The sequence below is a fragment of the Geotrypetes seraphini genome, chromosome 2, assembly GCF_902459505.1.
Source record: "Geotrypetes seraphini chromosome 2, aGeoSer1.1, whole genome shotgun sequence".
Taxonomy (NCBI): Eukaryota; Metazoa; Chordata; class Amphibia; order Gymnophiona; family Dermophiidae; genus Geotrypetes; species Geotrypetes seraphini.
In genome coordinates, this window is record NC_047085.1 from 506,732,545 (window position 1) to 506,755,229 (window position 22,685).

The 22,685-nt window shown below is 44.4% G+C and overlaps 1 protein-coding gene across 1 annotated transcript in view; it reads left to right on the forward strand.

The window, feature by feature from the left end:
- The window catches only part of LOC117354964 (zinc finger protein 479-like), a 108,466-nt gene extending 98,070 nt beyond the window's left edge, over window positions 1-10,396 (forward strand). Inside the window, exons 7-10 of the mRNA XM_033932923.1 lie at window positions 4,556-4,945; window positions 5,570-5,710; window positions 5,822-5,956; window positions 10,197-10,396. Of these exons, the coding sequence (XP_033788814.1) occupies window positions 4,556-4,945; window positions 5,570-5,710; window positions 5,822-5,956; window positions 10,197-10,396 (866 nt within the window). The remainder of the gene's footprint in view (window positions 1-4,555; window positions 4,946-5,569; window positions 5,711-5,821; window positions 5,957-10,196) is intronic.
- The last annotated feature ends 12,289 nt before the right edge of the window (window positions 10,397-22,685 follow it).

A 22,685-nucleotide genomic window follows, 5' to 3' on the forward strand; every position in this document is an offset into this window, starting at 1 on the left:
TGACACTTTGGTTCAGCTGGTTCTTGTGACATCATGGGTCACATGTTAGGGGGAGGCTGCTTTAAATACTCCACTATACACCGTGGCCATTTTACAGCCTTGGACTTTCAATCAGGATTAGCATTATGCTGTATTCCGGATAAGTCTGGTATTTATATTAGCATATAGTTGTTTGTAAGTACTGTCGGACACCGGTTCATTGAACTAACGGGGTTCTCCTTTTTTTAGTGAATCATGTCCCCGACCCTGAGGAAACATCTGAAATGCGTTGGTGGGGAATGAAACAGACCCGGTGCAAAAAAGATAAGTTATTCTTTATAGCATATATCAGCTTTAACAAATTATAAGTTATAGAAATAGTATCACTATATGAAAAATATAAAGTTCACATTAAGTTACAAATAATTGTTCCGGTGAGGATATGCTACCACACTGCTGTCTGGTGTGGCATTCTGAGAAACGTTAGTAACTTTCCAATGTGATTAGTGGAGAAACCTTAATTGTAGTATCAACATTTACATTAGTGCCGTTCCTTTGTCCTGAGATAAAGCACAGTTACTTACCATAACAATTGTTATCCAGGGACAGCAGGCAGCTATTCTCACAACCCTCCCACCTCCCCTGGTGGGCTTCTCTGCTAGCTCTCTGAACTGAGGAGAAGCGCCCTGTGCTGGGCGGGAAGGTACTCACGCATGAGCGGTGCGGAAGACTTGAAACTTCTAAGTTTTCTACAAACAAGTCTGCTTGCGAGGCTGTCCACATCCGGGCTCCGTGGATGACATCACCCACATGTGAGAATAGCTTCCTGCTGTCTCTGGATATCAACTGTTACGGTAAGTAACTGTGCTATCGGGTAATCCAGAGGGGGGTCACTGTAGTTGCATCCAATGACGCATATTCAGAATGATCTTCACCCGATGTGTCACTGGATGAAATTTTTAAAAGCCACATGTTTCTTTGACCCGACCCGTTTTTTCTTATTTGATTTGGTTTTGTTCATCCAGAGGTAAACAAAACAGACCTTGCTTAATCAAACAGACCTTGCTTAAATTTTGTAATTTTTAACATCCATGGTTCCCCCTCGATATTTTTCAATAATGTCATAGAAACATAGAAACATAGAAGATGACGGCAGAAAAGGGCTACAGCCCATCAAGTCTGCCCACTCTGCTTACCCACCCCCTGTCTATGCCCTAATGACCCAATTTCCTTATCCTGACCCTCGTAGGGATCCCACACGGGTATCCCATTTATTCTTAAAGTCTGGCACGCTGTCTGCCTCGATCACCTGCACTGGAAGCTTGTTCCAATGATCAACCACTCTCTCTGTGAAGAAATACTTTCTGGTGTCGCCATGAAATTTTCCGCCCCTGAGTTTGAGCGGGTGCCCTCTTGTGGCCGAGGGTCCCTTGAGAAAGAAAATATCATCTTCCACTTCGACACGTCCCGTGAAGTACTTAAATGTTTCGATCATGTCTCCCCTCTCCCTACGTTCCTCAAGAGTGTAGAGCTGCAATTTGTTCAGTCTCACTTCATACGAGAGACCCTTGAGCCCCGAGATCATCCTGGTGGCCGTCCGTTGAACCGATTCAATTCTGCGCACATCTTTACTGTAATGTGGCCTCCAGAATTGCACACAGTACTCCAGATGAGGTCTCACCATGGCCCTGTACAACGGCATTATGACTTCAGGCTTTTGGGTGACGAAACTTCTATTGATACAACCCAATATCTGCCTTGCCTTAGATGAAGCCTTCTCCACTTGATTGGCAGTTTTCATGTCTGCACTGATGATTACTCCTAAATCTCGTTCTGCTGAAGTCCTAGTTAAAGTTTCTCCGTTCAAGAAGTACGTCCTGCATGGATTTCCGCTTCCGAGGTGCATGACCTTACATTTCTTAGCATTGAAGCCTAGCTGCCAGGTTGAGGACCAACTTTGCAATGTAAGCAGGTCCTGCGCCATATAATTCTTTAAACTGCATTCACTTACTATATTACATAGTTTGGCGTCATCGGCGAATAGTGTTATTTTACCTTGAAGCCCTTGAGTCAGATCCCCTATGAATATGTTGAAAAGAATATGTCTTCATAGGTCCTGTGTTAGTCATTAAAATTAGTATCATCTAGCGTCCCTTTTATATTATTTATCCTCCATCTCAACCCTTTGTTCAGAAATTATTGGTTGTAAAGCTTCTACTGTCAGTAGCATTAAATCTAAAGATCACTGAGATATAACTCTATTCCATTGTTCTACATAGTGCGTATTTTCCATAAATCTTTGTTGATCTGTAAGCCTCATGGAATCCTTTGTGTATGGCTGAATGCAATTCTGATTGAACTTTTGTGGGACTTGGTTAAATCATCCCAGTCGGCTGCCAGTGTAAAGCTTGTCCATCCAAAAGTCTTGTCTCCCGATAATAATGTTGTAATCTGCTCCAATGTTAATCCTGATTTGGACTCCTGAATAGAAGCCACCATTTTCCCTAAATTAGTTATCCTATTCAATCTACTATGAAGATACTGGGTGTAACACTGGACCAGAGCCTAACTATGAAAGACCAGGTGGACTCCGTAATCAGAAAGGGTTTTTTCACTCTCTGGAAGCTTCGGTCCATTAGAGCATATTTTGATGTGTCATCATTTAGAATTCAGGTACAATCCCTCATACCGAGTCAACTTGATTACTGTAACATTGCCTACTTGGCAATTTCCCTGAAGAATACACGGCGACTACAATTAATGCAAAATACAGCGATCAGTCTGATCCTCAGGTTGAAGAAGTTCAACCATGTTACACCTTCCTACCGACTTCTGCATTGGCTGCCAATGCAGCAGGTGTGAAGTTCAAGTTTGGTTGTTTCTGTTACAAGGTACTATTCGGTTTAGTCCCTAAATACATAAATGACCTTTTCTCTTTCTCAGCCAACAGACATAAAAGAAGTTCATACTCAAATTTTGTCTCCCCTCCAGTTAGAGGATGTAAATTCAAAAGACATCAACATCTCCTCTCACACCAGGCAGCATTATAGGGTAAAGATCTAGAACAATTGCTTACTACTTATGGGGAATTTAGGAAACGCCTAAAAACATATCTGTTCCTAAAGTAAGTACTTAAGCAGCTAACCTCATCCCGAGAGTTATTAATCACTAGTTTCTAACTTTGTTAAATCCACTCAACTTGTAGCATCTTTCAATCAATGTTAACCGGCAGAACATTGTTAAATCCATTCAATCTGTAACATCTTCTAATTATTGTAAACCACATAGAACATGATAGAGACCTACAAGATCATGAAGGGCATAGAGAAAGTAGAGAGGGATAGATTCTTCAAACTTTCAAAACATATAAGAACAAGAGGGCATTCGGAAAAATTGGAAGGGGATAGATTCAAAACAAATGCTAAGAAGTTTTTCTTTATCCAGCGTGTGGTGGACACCTGGAATGCACTTCCAGAGGACGTAATAGGATAGAGTACGGTACTGGAGTTCAAGAAAGGATTGGACAATTTCCTGCTGAAGAAAGGGATAGAGGGGTATAGATAGGGGGCTACTGCGCAGGTCCTGGACCTGTTGGTCCGCCACGTGAGCGGACTGCTGGGCACGATGGACCTCGGGTCTGACCCAGTGGAGGCATTGCTTATGTTCTTATGTTCATGGTCCTGTGGTATATAAACTGTTATATTATTATTATTTCTTCGAAATGCACTTAAGTGCTATTCCTTAAGGCAGGGGTGTCAAATGTCGGTCCTCGAGGGCCGCAATCCAGTCGGGTTTTCAGGATTTTCCCAATGAATAGGCGTGAAATCTATTTGCATGCACTGCTTTCATTGTATGCCAATAGATATAATGCATATTCATTGGGGAAATCCTGAAAACCTGACTGGATTGCGGCCCTCGAGGACCGACATTTGACACCCCTGCCTTATTTATATTTATTTATTTAAAAATATATATACCGCATACAACTATGCGATTTCCATATTACATACAAAAAAATCTTGTTTCCCTGCGATTACCACATATAGCATAGACATGTCTAAACAACATCATTAATCGTCCCTGTTATAAACAGGGATAGAGCACAAATTCAATCAATTCAGAAATACAATCAAGCTTTAAATCATACATTGCTGTCAAAAGAGTTCTAAAAGGCAATTATCAACTGAAATATACCTTAGCATAAGAAGGCCTAAGAGCTATTCCAGATAGGTACGAAGGGATGATGTGCAGATAGGTGGGGCACAAGTGGGTTATAGACAATTCCTATACCTACACGCAAAATCAATACATTACAGGTCGAGCACTCAGATTTTTGGCACCTTTACAAAATTGTCTCCCTTAACTCTCCACACTGCCATTTTCAAGGAACAGCTCACAACTTGCACTGTCTGGAGATAAAATGCTTGAAAAAATGGTTTGCAAATAGGAAACTGACTGATTCTCAATCCACACATGGAAACTCCTGGTGTGATACAACCTATCTTTCTCTCATTATATACAGGTCTAACTGCTGTTTTCTAACTCATGAGAAATACCTTCTGTTTATATCTAACAGATCATCAGATCCGACACAAATGGAAGAGAATAAAGAATCGAGGAGAAGATCCGGTAAAAATGGAACAAATCCAAACACAGTCAGAAAATGTCAGTGTGGATATTTCCCAGAGACCTGAGAAGATTAACACAAATAATTGTAAGCAGGAATCAAAGGAACAGAGACACCCTGAAGGAGACACAACGGATGGAGTCATTAGGTGTGAGAGAAATGACAGAGAGCTCAGTAACATCCCTGAGGACAAGAAACACCTAGCAGAGAGACCCTTCCAAATTAATAATAGAGATAAAGTGACTTCTGCTTTCCTCCAGGGCAAGAGTAAAGGAGAAAAACACCAGAAAGAACTCCGTATGCAGAAAAGGGATCATAAAAATGAGAAAATATTTACAGGTAGTGAATTTAATAAAAGTTTAACTGGGCTTAAAACTCTAAAAATTCAGCAGAGGATACACACAGGAGACAAACCATTTACATGTACTGAGTGTAATAAAAGCTTCATTCAGCATTCAAATCTAAAAATTCACCAGAGGAACCACACAGGAGATAAACCATATAAATGTACTGTGTGTAATAAAAGCTTCACTCACCTTTCAGATCTAAAAAGACACCAGATGATCCACACAGGGCACAAACCATATATATGTACTGAGTGTAATAAAAGCTTCACTCGGCTTTCAAACCTAAAAAGTCACAAAATGATCCACACGGGGTACAAACCACATACATGTACTGAGTGTAATAAAAGCTTCACTTGCCTTAGAGGTCTAAAAATTCACCAGAAGAACCACACAGGAGACAAACCATTTACATGTTCTGAGTGTAATAAAAGCTTCCCTTACCTTTCAGATCTAAAAAAACACCAAATGATCCACACAGGGCACAAACCATTTACATGTTCTGAGTGTAATAAAAGCTTCACTCGCCTTTCAGATCTAAAAAAACACCAGATGATCCACACAGGGTACAAACCATTTACATGTTCTGAGTGTAATAAAAACTTCACTCACCTCTCAGTTCTAAAAAATCACCAGATGATCCACACAGGGCTCAAACCATTTACATGTTCTGAGTGTAATAAAAGCTTCACTCGCCTTTCAGTTCTAAAAAGTCACAAAATGATCCACACCGGGTACAAACCACATACATGTACTGAGTGTAATCATAGTTTCACTCAGCTTTCACTTCTAAAAAGGCACCAAATGATCCACACAGGGTACAAACCATTTACATGTACTGAGTGTACTAAAAGCTTCATTCACTTTTCAGATCTAAAAAAACACCAGATGATGCACACAGGGCACAAAGCATTTACATGTACTGAGTGTAATAAAAGCTTCACACGGCTCTCAAATTTAAAAAATCACAAAATGATCCACACAGGATACAAAGCATTTTTTACATGTACCGAGTGCAATAAAAGCTTCACTTGCCTTAGAGGTCTAAAAATTCACCAGAAGAACCACACAGGAGACAAACCATTTACATGTTCTGAGTGTAATAAAAGCTTCACTCACCTTTCAGATCTAAAAAGACACCAGATGATTCACACAGGGCACAAACCATATATATGTACTGAGTGTAATAAAAGCTTCACACGACTCTCAAATCTAAAAAGTCACAAAATGATCCACACAGGGTACAAACCACATACATGTACTGAGTGTAATAAAAGCTTCTCTCACCTTTCAGATTTAAAAAAACACCAAATGATCCACACAGGGCACAAACCATTTACATGTTCTGAGTGTAATAAAAGCTTCACTCGCCTTTCAGATCTAAAAAAACACCAGATGATCCACACAGGGACACAAACCATTTACATGTTCTGAGTGTAATAAAATCTTCACTCGCCTTTCAGATCTAAAAAAACACCAGATGATCCACACAGGGTACAAACCATTTACATGTTCTGAGTGTAATAAAAGCTTCACTCGCCTTTCAGTTCTAAAATGTCACAAAATGATCCACACCGGGTACAGACCACATGCATGTACTGAGTGTAATCAAAGCTTCACTCAACAGTCACATCTAAAAAGACATCAGAGGATTCACAGAGGGTACAAACCATTTACATGTACTGAGTGTAATAAAAGCTTCACTCAACATTCACATGTAAAAAGACACCAGAGGATCCATAGAAGAGACTAATCAAACACGACTGAATGAGACAGAGTCAGAATGGGTTCAGCTGAGGGAGATCTTGCCGTACCAATTTGCTTGACTTCTTTGAAGGTGTGAATAAAGGTGGGTTGGTTGATATAGTCAGTGTATCTAGATTTTCAGAAAGAAAAATATCTGGCTGTTGTAAACAATAGGATAAAACCTTCCGACCAGTGTGGGGTGGTGGCCAAAAAAGCAAACAAGATTCTAGGAATTATTTAAAAAGGGATGATTAACAAGACTAAAAATATTAGAATGCTGCTGTATCGCTTCATGGTGCGACCTCACCTGGAGTATTGCTTTCAATCCTGGTCTCCTTATCTCAAGAAAGATATAGGGGCACTAGAAAAGGTTCAAAGAAGAGCGACCAAGATGTAAAGGGGATGGAACTCCTCTCATACGAGGAAAGACTAAAACAGTTAGAGCTCTTCAGTTTGGTAAAGAGAAGGCTGAGGGGAGATATGATTGAAGTCTACAAAATCCTGAGTGGAGTAGAATGGGGATGAGTGGATTGATTTTTTTTTTTTCAATCTGTCAAAAATGAGAAAGACTAGGACACTGGATGAAGATACAGGGAAATACTTTTAAAACTAATAGGGATACAATACAAAATTTTGCACTGCTCTTACCTCACTCGAACCCGGGGACTATGTTATGGGGTTATGGCCTGATGATAAATGTCTTAAATGTAAAACTCATAGGGGTACTTTCCTTCACTACTTTTTTGTTTGTTTCAAACTGACATTCTGGGACTCGGTGAAGAGTTGTCTGGCTGTTCTCCTGCAGTGCACGATGCCCTGGAATGCACCTGCTCTGCTGTTGGGGATATGTCCATGACCCACAACAGCACGGCTTGGATTTCCCTTCTCAGAAATTTGTCCCACATGCGATTCTTGTGGGGAAAAAGCTTATTCTTGAAATATTGGATTTCTGAGGAGGCACCATCCTACACCCTATGGGTAGCCCTGATGAAACAGCAAGCTCGTTTTGAGTTAGACACTTATGCGGCCCGCCCACAGGACCAATGGAAGGCTTCTTGTTCCCTCTGGCAGCAGGTTTTGGACCTGGCTGTTTAGTTGCTATAGTCTGTGAAAGGACACATTTGAAAGGATAAGTCTTCTGTCTCTGTCTGTGCTGGAGGTGCTCAAACACAGACAGTGTGTGTGTGATTGATTGTTCTCTTAATGTTCTGGGAAAAGGCCATTTAATCTTGTTAATGAAGTTAGCATTGGAGACAATGGAGGTTCGACCCCCCCACTGCCATGTACCGGTTGAGAGAGATAAGGGAAGCTTTAACACCTTTAGATTTAAACAATGAAGCACATATCCTGCTCGTCCACCCACTGCCCTCTCTTGTCCAACCCCCTTTTCCTGTATTGGTTACACTGACCCTTGTACAAAAAAAAGGTATAAAGCTGGATGTAAACTAATACAAGATTAGGCAATCTCTTTGGGACTTCTGTGAATCCTTCTTTCCTAAGGAAATTGCCTCCGGATATTCGATCAGGGGACAGAGTGTGTGCAGGGCAGTTTCGGGACCAAGAAACGGACTCGGTTCGTTTTCATTCTGTTTTCATGTGCCCGCTTGGTGGTTTCCTGGATTTTCCTTTACATTCTGTTCATACTGCAGCTTTTTCTGGCAGAGAGCTGTGATTGTGTGTTTGTGAGTGTGTGAGTGTCTGGATGTGTCTTGTAGTGTATGGGTTTGAGCACGGTTTGAGCATGTTGTGTTTGGCTGTGGTCTGCTTGTATTGAATCGTTTGGGGATTCAGGTTGTTTTTCTATACTTAAATTGGACGAGGGGCACTGGATTGCGAGCTGTTCACTCATTTCACTTTGACCATGCCGTGATTACATGGTATTGTCTGTGTAACTTTGTGAGCTTTAATACTTCTTGTACCATTCCGCCACTGTATGATACCCTGTATGCTTTGTTGCTTCGTGTTTGGCTCTTGTTGTCCAGTTGTCTCTTGTCTCAATAAACATGATATTTAAAAAAAAAACAAAAAACCAATAGGAGGAAATATTTTTTAACTCAGAGATTAGTTAAGCTTTGGAAGGTGTTGCTAGAGGTTGTGGTAAGAGTAGATAATGTAGCTGGTTATAACAAAGGTTTGGACAAATTTTTGGACAAATTAAGATATTGGGGAAACCTCTGCTTGCCCTGGATCAGTAGCTTGAAATATTGCACGTCCTTGAGTTTTGGCTAGGTACTAATGATCTGGATTGGCCACTGTGAGAATGGGCTACTGGGCTTGATGGACCATTGGTTTGAACCAGTAAGGCTGTTCTTATGAGTGTAATAGAAGCTTCAATCAGCATTCAATCTAAAAATTCACATCATGGAATAAGACAAAGCGCTGTTAATCAAGAGCTTCTTCCAGCATTCTCAAATAGCTTTGGCTATTGTAGACGGGCTCCTGCCCATGCAGCTTTAAATCCCTAAATTGCATCTGGATGTCACAAGAACAAGAGGGCATTCGGAAAAGTTAAGAGGGGACCTGGAATGCTCTCCTAGAAGAAGTAATTGCAGAATCCACCGTTCTAGGATTTAAGGGTAAACTAGATGCACATCTTCTTAAGAGTGGCATAGAGTGATATGGGTAAGGGTAAATTAGATGCACATCTTCTTTGAGAAGCATACAGTGAAATGGGGACTAAAACTTTGCCAGGGTACACCTGGCGGGGTTTCCGCGTGTGCGGATCACCGCACTTGATGGACCCAGGGTCTGATCCGGAAATAGCAATTCTTATGTTCTAATGACAGATTCAGAACCAATGCTAGGAAGTTCTTCTTCACCCAAAGGGTGGTGGACACCTGGAACGCGCTTCCAGAGGGTGTGATAGGTCAGAGTACGGTATTGGAGTTCAAAAGGGATTAGATGATTTCCTGAAGGAAAAGGGGATAGAGGGGTATAGATAGAGGATTACTATACAGGATCTGGACCTGATGGGCCGCCGCGTGAGCGGACTGCTGGGCGTGATGGACCGCTGGTCTGACCCAGCAGAGGCACTGCTTATTTTCTTATGAGTCATCTCATTTGGCTGCCACTAAACATCATAGCACACATTTTGATTGGAGACATAGGCTGGGCAGGAGTGACGATGGATTAATCCCACCCCAATGTGCCACATGACCACAAGAGTGGTAAGCTAAGCCTAAGAGCAGCACCTACAAAAGCCTATGGATGAGCTCGGGGAGGAGAGCAACATAAGTAGGGTATGTGTGGGTCTGGGAGGGGGCTTCTTATGTTCGTGGAAATGTGAAGGGATGCCAAATGGGACAAAACCAAACCCAAAATTCAGTCGGCCTCTATTATAGGCCCTCAGCCTGAACAACCTTTTTCTATGCATATGAAGCCAGAACCAGAGTATTGTGTATTCTCCTGGAACACACTATGGACCTGTCACTACTGCCACAACCAGTTTGAAGAATGAATATGGACATTAATTTTTGCTTTATTCTATGTACATGTTGCAGTCATGGTGCCAGGGACTTTCTCAGCATCAAATTTAGCTATGAAGTCCTTGAAGGTGACACAGTGTTGCTCTTGTGTACTCATTCATGGTAGCATTGAATTCCTCATCTGCCTTCTGTCTCTCATCACTGAGAACATAGTCATCTATCTGCTACATGATAGCGAATATCTGATTGGCTCTACCAATGTCAGTTTGCTCTGACTCCTCCAATCAGAGAGGCAGTTTAAAGTGTGCTGAGATTTGCAAACTGGCTGCCTGACCAATTGAGTTTTGCATTCCATCTGAGTTAATGCTCTTTCAGTGTGGGACTCTTTTGAACCTGTTTTCCATCACAAATGGCGACAACTCCTCTATTCCAACAGCCTCAGAACTAGCTAACTATTTTAAAACAATGATTCAATCCATATGAGACAAGCTAACCCCCCCCCAACCCACCCACCAACCCAGCTGGACCCACTGGAACAAAACCACCTATGGAAATACCAGCAGACAAATTTTGAAATGATATTGAAGAAATTAAATTCAAAAACACAAAATGGCTTTTCCTAAAACACCACAAAAATACGAGCATAGAAATGTCTAGCAAAATTGGATTCACATGTGTCACTAAAGGACAGGGGACCTCAAGCATCCAAATGTGTGAACATACCCCACATCTTGCTGGGGTTATGACTATTATTACTGATCCCACAACACCTCCCTCGACTTGAAAGTTGGTTTTTTATTTAATTTTTCAATTTTTGTGCTCAATAAACATCAAAAAATAGTGAACAATTAATGCAGTTGCAAAAAAAAAAAAAATTTTTAGAAAGAAACACTTAACACTTCCAACGGAGAGTCACCCGTTTCACGATTTGCTTCATCAGGAGTTAGTTTTTCTATATCCTGATATACAGGTGTTGTTAAAGTCACTGTAGTATTTCTTTAATACAGGGAACTATCCCATTTGTAACGCTCTAAAAAAGACATGACATTATAAAAATAATGTTAAAAAAAAAAACAGAAAACCTGGCACAAGACATAATGTAACTCACACAAGGTAGAAAAGGTTCAAAAAGTTTTAAAGACCAGTATATCACTTGTTACTTGCCGAATTCTGGCTTGTGTTCATAACAAGTTTGAAAAAATGGCCTCCAGCTTGTAACTAGGACGCTGACCCCCAAAAGCCAATTAAATTGAAACTCACTACATTATGGAGCTGAATGGAGATGTCATCGATGATGAATGGAATGCATATCTAATCAAAAGGTAAAACATCAGTAGGAAAAGGCAGGGCAAAGACGGCTGATCTTCACCAGTATTACTATTCAAGCCAATCAGATTGAAATTCGCTATAATGCAGAGCTCAATAGAGGTGTCATTGATGGTAAAACAATGCTTGTCCAATCAAAAGGTGAAACGTCAGTGAAGAAGACAGCTGATCTTCAGAAATGTTACTATTACTAACTAGAGAGTTGCATGGGACAGAAATCCCACCCATCCCCGCCAGGATCCTCTCCGTCCCCACCCATACCCGCCAGTCCCCTCTCCATCCCCACCCGTCCCAGCAAGGGAATTACCTCCATCCCCGCCCGTCCCCATAAAAAGCAGCAATTACTTCTCACAGGATCATCAATTCCACAGTTTCTTTTGTGTTTGCGCTGCTGTTTTCCTTGTGGAATCTCTTTGGTGGAACCCTTTTTTTGTTTTCTGTTCAGGTAATTAACTTATAAACCCCCCTCTTTTACTAAGGCTGACGTGTCCATTATATTATATGGACGAACCCTGCTTCCAAAGCCTTCCATCCCCGTGGGAGTCCCGTTGGCTTCTAGAGGGGGGTTCCTGTGGGAGTCCCATGGGCCAGAGGGGGGTCCCTGTGGGTTATGAGGGGATTCCCACGATCCCCGTTCCCATGCAGACCTCTATTACTAACCCCCGATGAAGCAAATCGTGAAACGGATGAATCTCTGGGAGCGTTAACATAAGAACATAAGAAATGCCATCTCCGGATCAGACCTTCGGTCCATCAAGTCCGGCGATCCGCACACGCGGAGGCCCTGGCAGGTGTACACCTGTCGTAATTTATAGTCCACCATATCCTTACATGCCTCTCTTAAGGAGATATGCATCTAGTTTGCTCTTGAAGCCTAGGACGGTCGATTCCGCAATAATCTCATCTGGGAGGGCATTCCAGGTGTCAACCACTCTCTGAGTGAAGCAGAACTTCCTGACATTAGTCCTGAACCTGTCCCCCCTTAGCTTCATTTCATGTCCTCTAGTCCGTGTCAAATTGGACAATGTAAATAATCTTCTCTGCTCTATTTTGTCGATTCCTTTCAGTATTTTGAAGGTTGACATGACTGTTGACATGACATGAGCTTTGACGTTGTTATATGTGTATGTTTCTGATATTGTCTCATGATACTCCTATTAGGTTTTAATTTGCTATTTCCAAGTTTACCTAATTAATGTATTTACTGTATGTTTATACTTGGTTATATTACTATTGTTATGCTCTTAACAAATTCTAAGTTTTAGGTTAAACTGTACCTGCTGTACATTGCTTGGAATGAATCTCTTAATAAAGACGTTTAATAAATCCTGATAAATAAACAGAGATGGGAAATGAGCAGTCCATTCGTCATAGAATAAGAATCTGGGAATAAATGTCCTGTCTGAGCAGAAGCTTCACTAAGCATTTTCTTCTTGGTTTGTGCTGTTTGCAGGATTTAGAAATGAATCTGGATCATTCCCTGGCTATAAGGGAGAAGCTTAGGGTTTCTCTCTTGCAATGCTGGTGGAAAGGAGAGAAGGACAGAAAGTGAAATTCAGGACTGGGAGGGTTTTAGGTCACTTAAAGGAGGAAAGGATAAAGACTGATGACATCACAAAGGGGAGGGCGGAGCTTCTCACTGAGGGAACTGACTTCCTAGACTCCAACCTGAAGCTGGAAGAGGCAGAGCTACCATATTTTTCGCTCCATTAGATGCACTTTATATCCCCCAAAAAGTGGGTGGAAATTAGGGTGTGTCTTAGGGAGCGAATACCCAAAGCGCCCCCCCCCCCCCCGGTTACCTATTTAAATTGCGGCCGCCCTCCCTCGGATAAAGCGCTCTCAGCTGGCTGGCAGGTGACAGGTAAGCCCTGGCCCTCTTCCTCCCCACTGCTCCTCCGCGCATGCCTTTTTTTTTTTTATCTTCTGTTCGTTGCCAGGCTGGCTGCCTGGTTTCCCCCTCTTACTCCCAGAACTGCTGGCTGACGCGGCTTCCTCCCGTTCTCTAGCGATGTCCTGGCGAAACCTTTGGCTGAGCTATTCAATCTCTCCCTAAGTAGGGGGAAAGTTCCCCTGGACTGGAAATTAGCTAATGTCGTTCCTCTGCATAAAAAGGGTTGCAGGGCAGAGGCTGCGAATTATAGACCAGTGAGTCTCACATCAATAGTGTGCAAACTCATGGAAACACTAATTAAAAGCAAATTGGACACGATCTTGAACGAAGGGAATCTTCGGGATCCCAGTCAGCATGGATTCACCAAGGGTAGGTCCTGCCAATCCAATCTCATCAGCTTCTTTGAATGGGTAACAAGAAAGTTGGACTTGGGAGAGTCTTTGGACGTCGTGAACCTGGACTTCAGTAAAGCTTTTGACAGTGTCCCACACTGCAGGCTGCTAAGCAAGATGGAATCGATGGGGTTAGGAGAGACACTAACTGCATGGGTCAATGATTGGCTGAGTGGCAGACTTCAGAGGGTGATGGTTAATAGTACCCTATCTAAAACATCGGAGGTGACCAGTGGAGTGCCGCAGGGCTCGGTCTTGGGTCCACTCCTTTTCAACATATTCATAAGGGATCTGACTCAAGGGCTTCAAGGTAAAATAACACTATTCGCCGATGACGCCAAACTATGTAATATAGTAAGTGAATGAAGTTTACAGAATTATATGGCGCAGGACCTGCTTACATTGGAAAGTTGGTCCTCAACCTGGCAGCTAGGCTTCAATGCTAAGAAATGTAAGGTCATGCACCTCTGAAGCGGAAATCCATGCAGGACGTACTTCTTGAACGGAGAAACTTTAACTAGGACTTCAGCAGAACGAGATTTAGGAGTAATCAGTGCAGACATGAAAACTGCCAATCAAGTGGAGAAGGCTTCATCAGTGGCATACCAAGGGGGGGCGGGAGGGGCGGTCCGCCCCGGGTGCCAGCCCTGAAGGGGTGCTCCCGGCCTTGCCGTTCAGTACCCCCGAAGGACCGCTCGCCCCACTGACCTTCCTGCACCACCTGTGAAGCAGCAAGCAGCAGGATCGCGAGGTCAGCTATCCCTGAGCTGCTTGGGTGCTGCTTCCTGCGCCGCGGTCCCGCCCCTCCTCTGACGTCAGAGGAGGGGCGGGAACACGGCGCAGGAAGCAGCGCCTAAGCAGCGCAGGGATAGCTGACGTCGCGATCCTGCTGCGGCTTCTTCATAGGTGGTGCAGGAAGGTCAGTGGGGCGAGCGGTCCTTCGGGGGTGGTGGGGACTGAATGGCAAGGCCGGGAGCATAGGTAGTGCTGCTTCATAGGTGGTGCGGGGAGGCCAGGGGGGCGAGCGGTCCTTCAGGGTGGGGCAGGTGGGCAGGCAGGCAGGCATTCAAGGGGGAGGGGGGTGACAGGCAGGCAGGCCTTCAAGGGGGGGACAGGCCTTCGGGGGGGTGTGCAGACCTTCAAGGGGGAGGGACAGGCCTTCAAGGGGGGGCAGGCAGGCCTTCAAGGGGGGACAGGTCTACAAGGAGGGACAGGTCTACAAGGGGGTGGGCAGGCCTACAAGGGGGTGGGCAGGCCTACAAGGGGGTGGGACAGGCCTTCATGGGGGGTGCAGGCCTTCAAGGGGGGGACAGGCAGGCAGGCAGGCCTTCAAGGGGGGGATAGGCCTACAAGGGGGTGGGACAGGCCTTCAAGGGGGGGACAGGCCTTCAGGGGGGGTGCAGGCCTTTGGGGGGGTTGCAGACCTTCAAGGGGGGGGACAGGCCTTCAAGGGGGGGACAGGCAGGCAGGTCTTCAAGGTGGGGGGACAGGCCTACAAGGGGGAGGGACAGGCCTTCAAGGGGGGGACAGGCCTACAAGGGGGTGGGACAGGCCTTCAAGGGGGGACAGGCAGACCTTTAAGGGGGGACAGGCCTTTGGGGGGACCCTGGTTTAGAAGTACACGGAGGGAAGGGGGTGTTCAAAGAGACGTGCATATGCCAAACTTTGGGGGGGGGGGATGAAGAAATAATGGGTCTGAAAATAGAGGAGAGGGAGAGAAATGATGGACCATGGGATTTAGGGAGGGAAGAAACTGAAAGGGAGAGAAATTGGACACAAGGGATGGTGTGGAGGAGGGATAGAGATACTGGATAGGAGGGTAATTGGGAAAAGAAAGGGAGAGATGGTGGACTCTGGGGTGGTGGGGAAGGAGGGAGAGATGCCGGATGAAAGGGTAGTTAAGAAAAGGTGGATCTGTGGAGGGAGATGAAAAAAAGGAAAGATACCAGACTTCCTGGGGAGGGAAGGGAAATGGAAAGGGAGGACAGAGTTGGCAGATGGATGGTTAGCACGCAGAAAGAAGAAGGAGACCCTGGCAAGCAAGTTATCAGAAGAAAACCAGAGCCTTGGACCAACAAGATTTGAAATATAACCAGACAACAAAAGGTAGAAAAATTAATTTTATTTTCTGTTTTGTGATTATAATATGTCAGATTTGAAATGTGTATCCTGACAGAGCTGGTGTTGGACTGCAAACGTGAGCTAGGATTTAACAGAGAGAGGAAAAGTCCTTTTTGTTTCTTTATTTTATTTACACCACAGCGCCAGTGTGGTTAGGAGAAGCCAAAGGGGGTGAAAAAGCTATAAAACCCACCAGGAGTTTTGAAAAAAATCACCCAACTGGGCAGGAAAATCGAATTGAAAAAACAATTCAATAGGCTGAATCAAATCGAAATTTTTTTCCTGAATCTGGCAGCATTAGTTTGCGCTACTGTCTTAGACTTTAGGACCTGGGATTGGGGAGAGATGGCATCCTCAGTACTTTATAATGCAAGTGAAATGAGGATTTGGTCAGACTTTTGAAGGGTCTGCAGAAAAAAAATATTGTATAGGCCGGGGACATGAAACAGCAGGAAATGGGAACTTTTCTTCCTTCTATTTTTGTGAATGGAAAGGCTGAGGATGTCAGAGAGTTCAGTTAAAATATGTGCTTTATAAGAAAATATAATAATGTGTTTTATAAAGTTTATAGCATAGCTGGCCTACCCAGTGAGGTGTTTCTAGTGGTGGTGGTGGCAGCAGCGTGTCAATGTGTTGAGAGGAAGAGGTGGTCTGGGAAATTCTGCTGAGCAAACTCCGGGCCCATTTCCACCCCTCAGTTAGTCCACTCCACTCAATTGGTTCACACACTGAGCGGGTCTTTGGGTGTTGTGTTGTGATCTCTTCCAGTGGTTTATCAGTATCTCCTTCTGGTCCAAGGAAGGAAACTTTGTTATCCTTAGCATTGACCTACAGAATATGTTTGTAACAGCGCTGCTTGTGTGGCATTAGGCTATGTAGTGATCGAAAGAAAAAAACAGACCTTTGCACATTTTTGCACTATATGGTGGGTGTATGAGGAGATTCACATTTCCTGCACAGCTAAGTCCATGTGAAGTTACTTTGTGCTGTATTTGACATCTAGCAAGGTCTCTGTTTGAAAGGAAAGATCTAAACTTAAAAATGAAGTGGCCAGAAGTTATGGTAAAAGCAGATAGTGTAGCTGGTTTTAAGAAAGATTTGGACAAATTCCTGGAGGAAAAGTCCATAATCTGTTATTAAGACATGGAGGAAGTGTCTGCTTGCCCTGGATCGGTAGCATGGAATGTTGCTACTCTTTGGGTTTTGACCAGGTATTAGTATCCTGGATTGGCTACCATGAGAATGGGCTACTGGGCATGATGGACCATTGGTCTGACCCAGTTAGGCTATTCTTATGTTATGTTCTCATCTGTAGGGGCCTTTGTTTTCACTTCTTATTTTAATGTATTTTTTTTCTGGGAACTTATCAGTGTTTTTTATAATGGGAACAAAAATGGAAGAGAATTAATGTGTGTGGGATGAGGGGGTAACTAATTTCTTCAGCTAAATAATTCAATCCACTTCAAACAGACATAGGAGAACTCACGCACCATTCACACACCCTCCAACCAAAAACGTCAAAAGAAAAAAACTGTTCGACAACCTCCTAGCCAATCGAGCTGCAACACTCGACCCCCAACTCTACAACCTATTGACCTCGACCACAGACTACAAAACCATTCAAAAAGAAATAAAAACCCTTCTATTCAAAAAACACATAAAACCGAACTAACACAATCAGAACTGTCCCAAGCATCAGCCTGCAACTACTCCATATGTACTTCTGATGTCATGACAATTCAGACATAATTTATGTTATGTTATGTTTGGAATATAAGAAAATTTTCACTGCCTGTTTCTATTTTGACCATTTATTCCATTTCATGGTCATTACAAAAAATATTTTTTTACATGGGGGGGGGTGTCAAAAAATGATGGGCCCCTGGGTGCCACATACCCTAGGTACGCCACTGGGCTTCATCTAAGGCAAAGCAGATATTGGGTTGTATCAATAGAAGTTTCGTCAGCTGAAAGCCTGAAGTCATAATGCCGTTGTACAGGGCCATGGTGAGACCTCATCTGGAGTACTGTGTGCAATTCTGGAGGCTACATTACAATAAAGATGTGCGCAGAATTGAATCTGTTCAACGGACGGCCACCAGGATGATCTCGGGGCTCAAGGGTCTCTCGTACGAAGAGAAACTGAACAAATTGCAGCTCTACACTCTCGAGGAACGTAGGGAGAGGGGAGACATGATTGAAACATTTAAGTACCTCACGGGACGTGTCGAAGTGGAAGATGATATTTTCTTTCTCAAGGGACCCTCGTCCACAAGAGGGCACCCGCTCAAACTCAGGGGCGGAAAATTTCATGGCGACACCAGAAAGTATTTCTTCACAGAGAGAGTGGTTGATCATTGGAACAAGCTACCAGTGCAGGTGATCGAGGCAGACAGCGTGCCAGACTTTAAGAATAAATGGGATACCCATGTGGGATCCCTACGAGGGTCAAGATAAGGAAATTGGGTCATTAGGGCATAGACAGGGGGTGGGTAAGCAGAGTGGGCAGACTTGATGGGCTGTAGCCCTTTTCTGCCGTCATCTTCTATGTTTCTATGTTTCATACCAGGTTGCCTGCCTGGTCCCCAGATAGGCAACCTGGTGCGCCGCTATGCTGCGAGAGAACGGAAGAGGAGGCAGCCACGTCAGCTGGCAGTTTTGTGAGGATGCGGTGGGAACCAGCCAGCCTTGCCCGCGAACAGAAGTTAAAAAAAAAGTACGCGTGGGGGCCGGCGGGGAGGAGGAAGAGGGCCAGGGTCTGCCTTTCGCCTGCCTGGGAGGTGAAGAAGAAGAGGCCGGGCCTGCCTGTTTGCCCAATTAAAAATAGAGAGGGAGGAGGAGGGGCCGGCGCCTTGCTGCTTGCCTGGGGGGGTAGGGAGGGAGGAGGAAGAGGCCAGGACTTTCCTGCTGCCTGCCAGGGGGGGGGGGGGGGGGGCGGAGGAAGAGGTCTGCGTACCTACCTGCCCTGTTCTGGCCTACCACCAGAGGGGGGGGGGGACAGGGTACAGGTAAGGAATATGGGGTTGGATGCAGAGCCTGGCAGGGAGAATTTATTTTTCTTGTTTCCCTCCTCTAAATTTAGGGTGGGTCTTATGGTCAGGTGTGTATAATGGAGCAAAAAATAGTTACTACTCCTCCTACTTTCTATAGCTACTAGGCATACACAGCGCTGTACATATATGCAAGTACTTTCTCTGCCCCAGCAGGTTCACAGTCTAAAGTCCCTCCTTGAGGGCTGCAATCCAGTTGGGTTTTCAGGATTTCCCCAATGAACATGCATTGAAAGTAGTGCATGCACATAGATCTCATGCATATTCATTGATGAAATCCTGAAAACCCGATTGGATTGTGGCCTTCAAGGAGGGACTTGTAGATCTTCTCAGCTGCAGGGGTCTCAAACACCAGAGAGAATCTGAACACTCAGACTGACAATCAAATCCCACAGGAGCCCCTGAGAGGAGGCAGGGCTGGGAATGGAGCTCTGGAGATGGGCAGGAGAATGGCTGGAAAGATAAGAACATAATAAGAACATAAGTAGTCGCCTCCGCCGGGGCAGACCAGAGGTCCATCCCGCCCAGCGGTCCGCTCACGCGGCGGCCCATCAGGCATATTGCCTGAGCAGCGGTCCCTGACTAATTTTATACCTACCTCTACACTTATCTCTAAACCTTCCACTGCTCTTATCTGTACCCCTCAATCCCCTTGTCCTCCAGGAACCTATCCAGGTCTTCCTTGAAACCCTGTACTGTGCTATTTCCTATCACGGCCTCTGGAAGGGTGTTCCATGTGTCCACCACCCTCTGTGTGAAAAAGAATTTCCTTGCGTTTGTTCTAAACCTGTCCCCCTTCAATTTCATCGAGTGACCCCTTGTTCTTGTGGTTTCTTTCAAATTGAAAAATCTGTCCTTGTCAACCTTTTCTATGCCCCTCAGGATCTTGAAGGTCTCTATCATATCTCCTCTGAGTCTCCGCTTTTCCAGGGAGAACAGCCCCAGCTTCTTCAGTCTGTCAGTGTATGTAAGGTTTTCCATACCCTTAATCAGTTTAGTTGCTCTTCTCTGGACTCCCTCAAGCATTGCCATGTCCTTTTTGAGGTACGGTGACCAGTATGTCTTGGATTGAGAGGGTTTGCAAGAAGAGGATCTGTCTAAGACTATATCTTGAATTTGATTGAAATCTCCTCCAATGATCAAAGATTTGGAAGAGAATTCAAGCAAAACAGATTGAATGTTTCTGAAAAATTCTGGATGATCTGAAACTGGTGCGTATATATTTAGAAAGACATACTCCACAGAATGTAGTGCAACATGAGCTAGGCACCACCTGCCCTCTGCATCCGCTTTGTGTGATAATATAGTGACAGGCATGGAATTCTTAAAAAAGATAGAAACCCCATTTTGTTTTTTATTAGGGGCGGGCGAGAACACATGAGATGTATAACCTTTGATGGACAGTTTGAGAGCGGATGCAGAGGGAAGGTGTGTCTCCTGAAGGAAAATAACATCTGGATGCTTAGCAGTTAAATAATTAACCATCTTTTTGCGTTTAATTGGGTGATTAAGCCCATTGACATTGTATGTTAGGATATGGAGATCAGCCATAGCTAAAACACAATAATAAAATAGCTGCATATTCGCCATCCCTAAGCAAGGGATGTTGAATCAGATAAATATCAGACATGAGTACAGCAACACCATTCCACACAGAAGTAACAGGAGAGAGAAGGCAAGTAAGAAAATAAAAGGAGAGAAAGGAATCAGCATTCCATACACAAGGCATACTTGCAAATAAGAGCATGCACATGTGTATCATACAAATCACAACGTATGGGTGAACCTGGGTATCAAAGAGCAACCCAAGGAGCATTGAACCGCTCCACACCAACAGCAGAAATCAACATCAATTATTCCCTAGAAATAAAAAGAGCCAGGGAAAATGCAGACATCTCAGGTCATAGCATTTTGAATGGAGTCCAAAAAAGATTTCAGGTCCGCGGTTCCAAGTAAGAAGTAGTGTGGTTATTGTAGGTCACCTTCATTTTAGCTGGATATAGAAGTCCATATTTGGCCCCGAGATCTTTCAGTTGTTGACGGTAAGATAAAAACTCTTTCCGTTTCAGTGCAGTAGATTTAGCGACATCAGGAGCTATGAAAAATTTCTTACCCTGAAAGAGCAGTTGAGGATGCGTTTTCGCTGCATTTATTATTTGTAATGCATGTTGGAATCTTAATATTTTCGCCACAATGGGCCGTGGCTTGGTGAGATGCATCGAGGTGTGTGAGGGGACACGATGGGCCCGTTCTATTTCTAGCGGACTGCAAACGACAAGCCAAGCGATTTCGGTAGAAACTCTGTTAGAAAGGAAATGGTATCTGACCCCTCCGCTGCCTCCGGTATCCCAATGATACGAATATTGCTGCGTCTGCCTCGATTCGACAGGTCTTCCAAGTCGCGCTGCAGCGTGGTCAGCAGCTTGTCATGTTTTTCCAGCAGCGTGCATTTCATAGTTAAGGAAGATGTTTGCTCTTCAAGGGCGTCTAATCGGTGTCTGGCATCAACGAACTGATCATTTAAGGCCTCAATTTTTGCTCGTACCGATTTTGTTGCATCTACCTGTTCCTGCATGATTTTCTTGAAGGAGCGCATTTCTTTAATGAGAATGTCTATTTGCGTCTCCTCGTGTTTCGCCGCCATTTTGTCAGGAGAGCCGGTTTCAGTTTTAGGCCGCTTACCGCTGGGCGGGATCGGGGTCGCGTCTCCTTTAATAAGTTTTGGCGGAGTCATGTAGGGCTGAAGCAGGACCGAATAAAGAAATTTTAAAACCAGCGTGTTAGGGAATGGTCACAATAAACTTGTAATCTGGTGTCAGTGTGGAGGAGCTACTACTCCATGCGACTACTCTCCGTGATCGGCAGGCTCCGCCTCCTCACTCCTCCTACTTTCTATAGCAGGTTCACAGTCTAAAGTCCCTCTTTGAGGGCTGCAATCCAGTTGGGTTTTCAGGATTTCCCCAATGAACATGCATTGAAAGCAGTGCATGCACATAGATCTCATGCATATTCATTGGGGAAATCCTGAAAACCCGATTGGATTGTGGCCTTCAAGGAGGGACTTGTAGATCTTCTCAGCTGCAGGGGTCTCAAACACCAGAGAGAATCTGAACACTCAGACTGACAATCAAATCCCACAGGAGCCCCTGAGAGGAGCCAGGGCTGGGAATGGAGCTCTGGAGATGGGCAGGAGAATGGCTGGAAAGATAAGAACATCATGATCCATCAAGCCCAGTAGCCCGTTCTCACCTGGCCAAAACCCTTACAGCTGATGAGACATTGGCAGGGAATAACCAGCAGGGGTCAGTCTCCACCATCCCTTCTCTAGAGCAGAGCTTACAGGCTGACTTGGTTCTTCCCCTCCCTCCTTAAAATCTCCTCCCCCATCCCAGGATTATTCTGACCAATAAGTGCCAGAATGAGCTACAACTCCTCCCTCCTCTCAGTGTTAGTGGACGGATCCCTTTAAACTAGTCTTCTACACCAGCTCTTTTCTGACCAATCAGCACTGAAAGGGGTGGAGCCGAGTAGAAAACACCGGGACCCAGATGCTGCAAAGGATTCCCTCCCAGTAAGACTCTTAAAGCAGCCTCAGTGGTACAGAAACTTCTCTGCATACGCCTTCGTATTCTAATGAGCTTTCCTTGTGACGCACGAAAGAGAACGCCCCGCCCCCATTTGCCATGAAGTGCCTCCTGCGCTGGGTGTTGAACATTACACGCGTCTCTCGATCAGTGTGAAGCCCCGCCTCCCTTTGTGATGTCATCAGACTGCGCCCAAC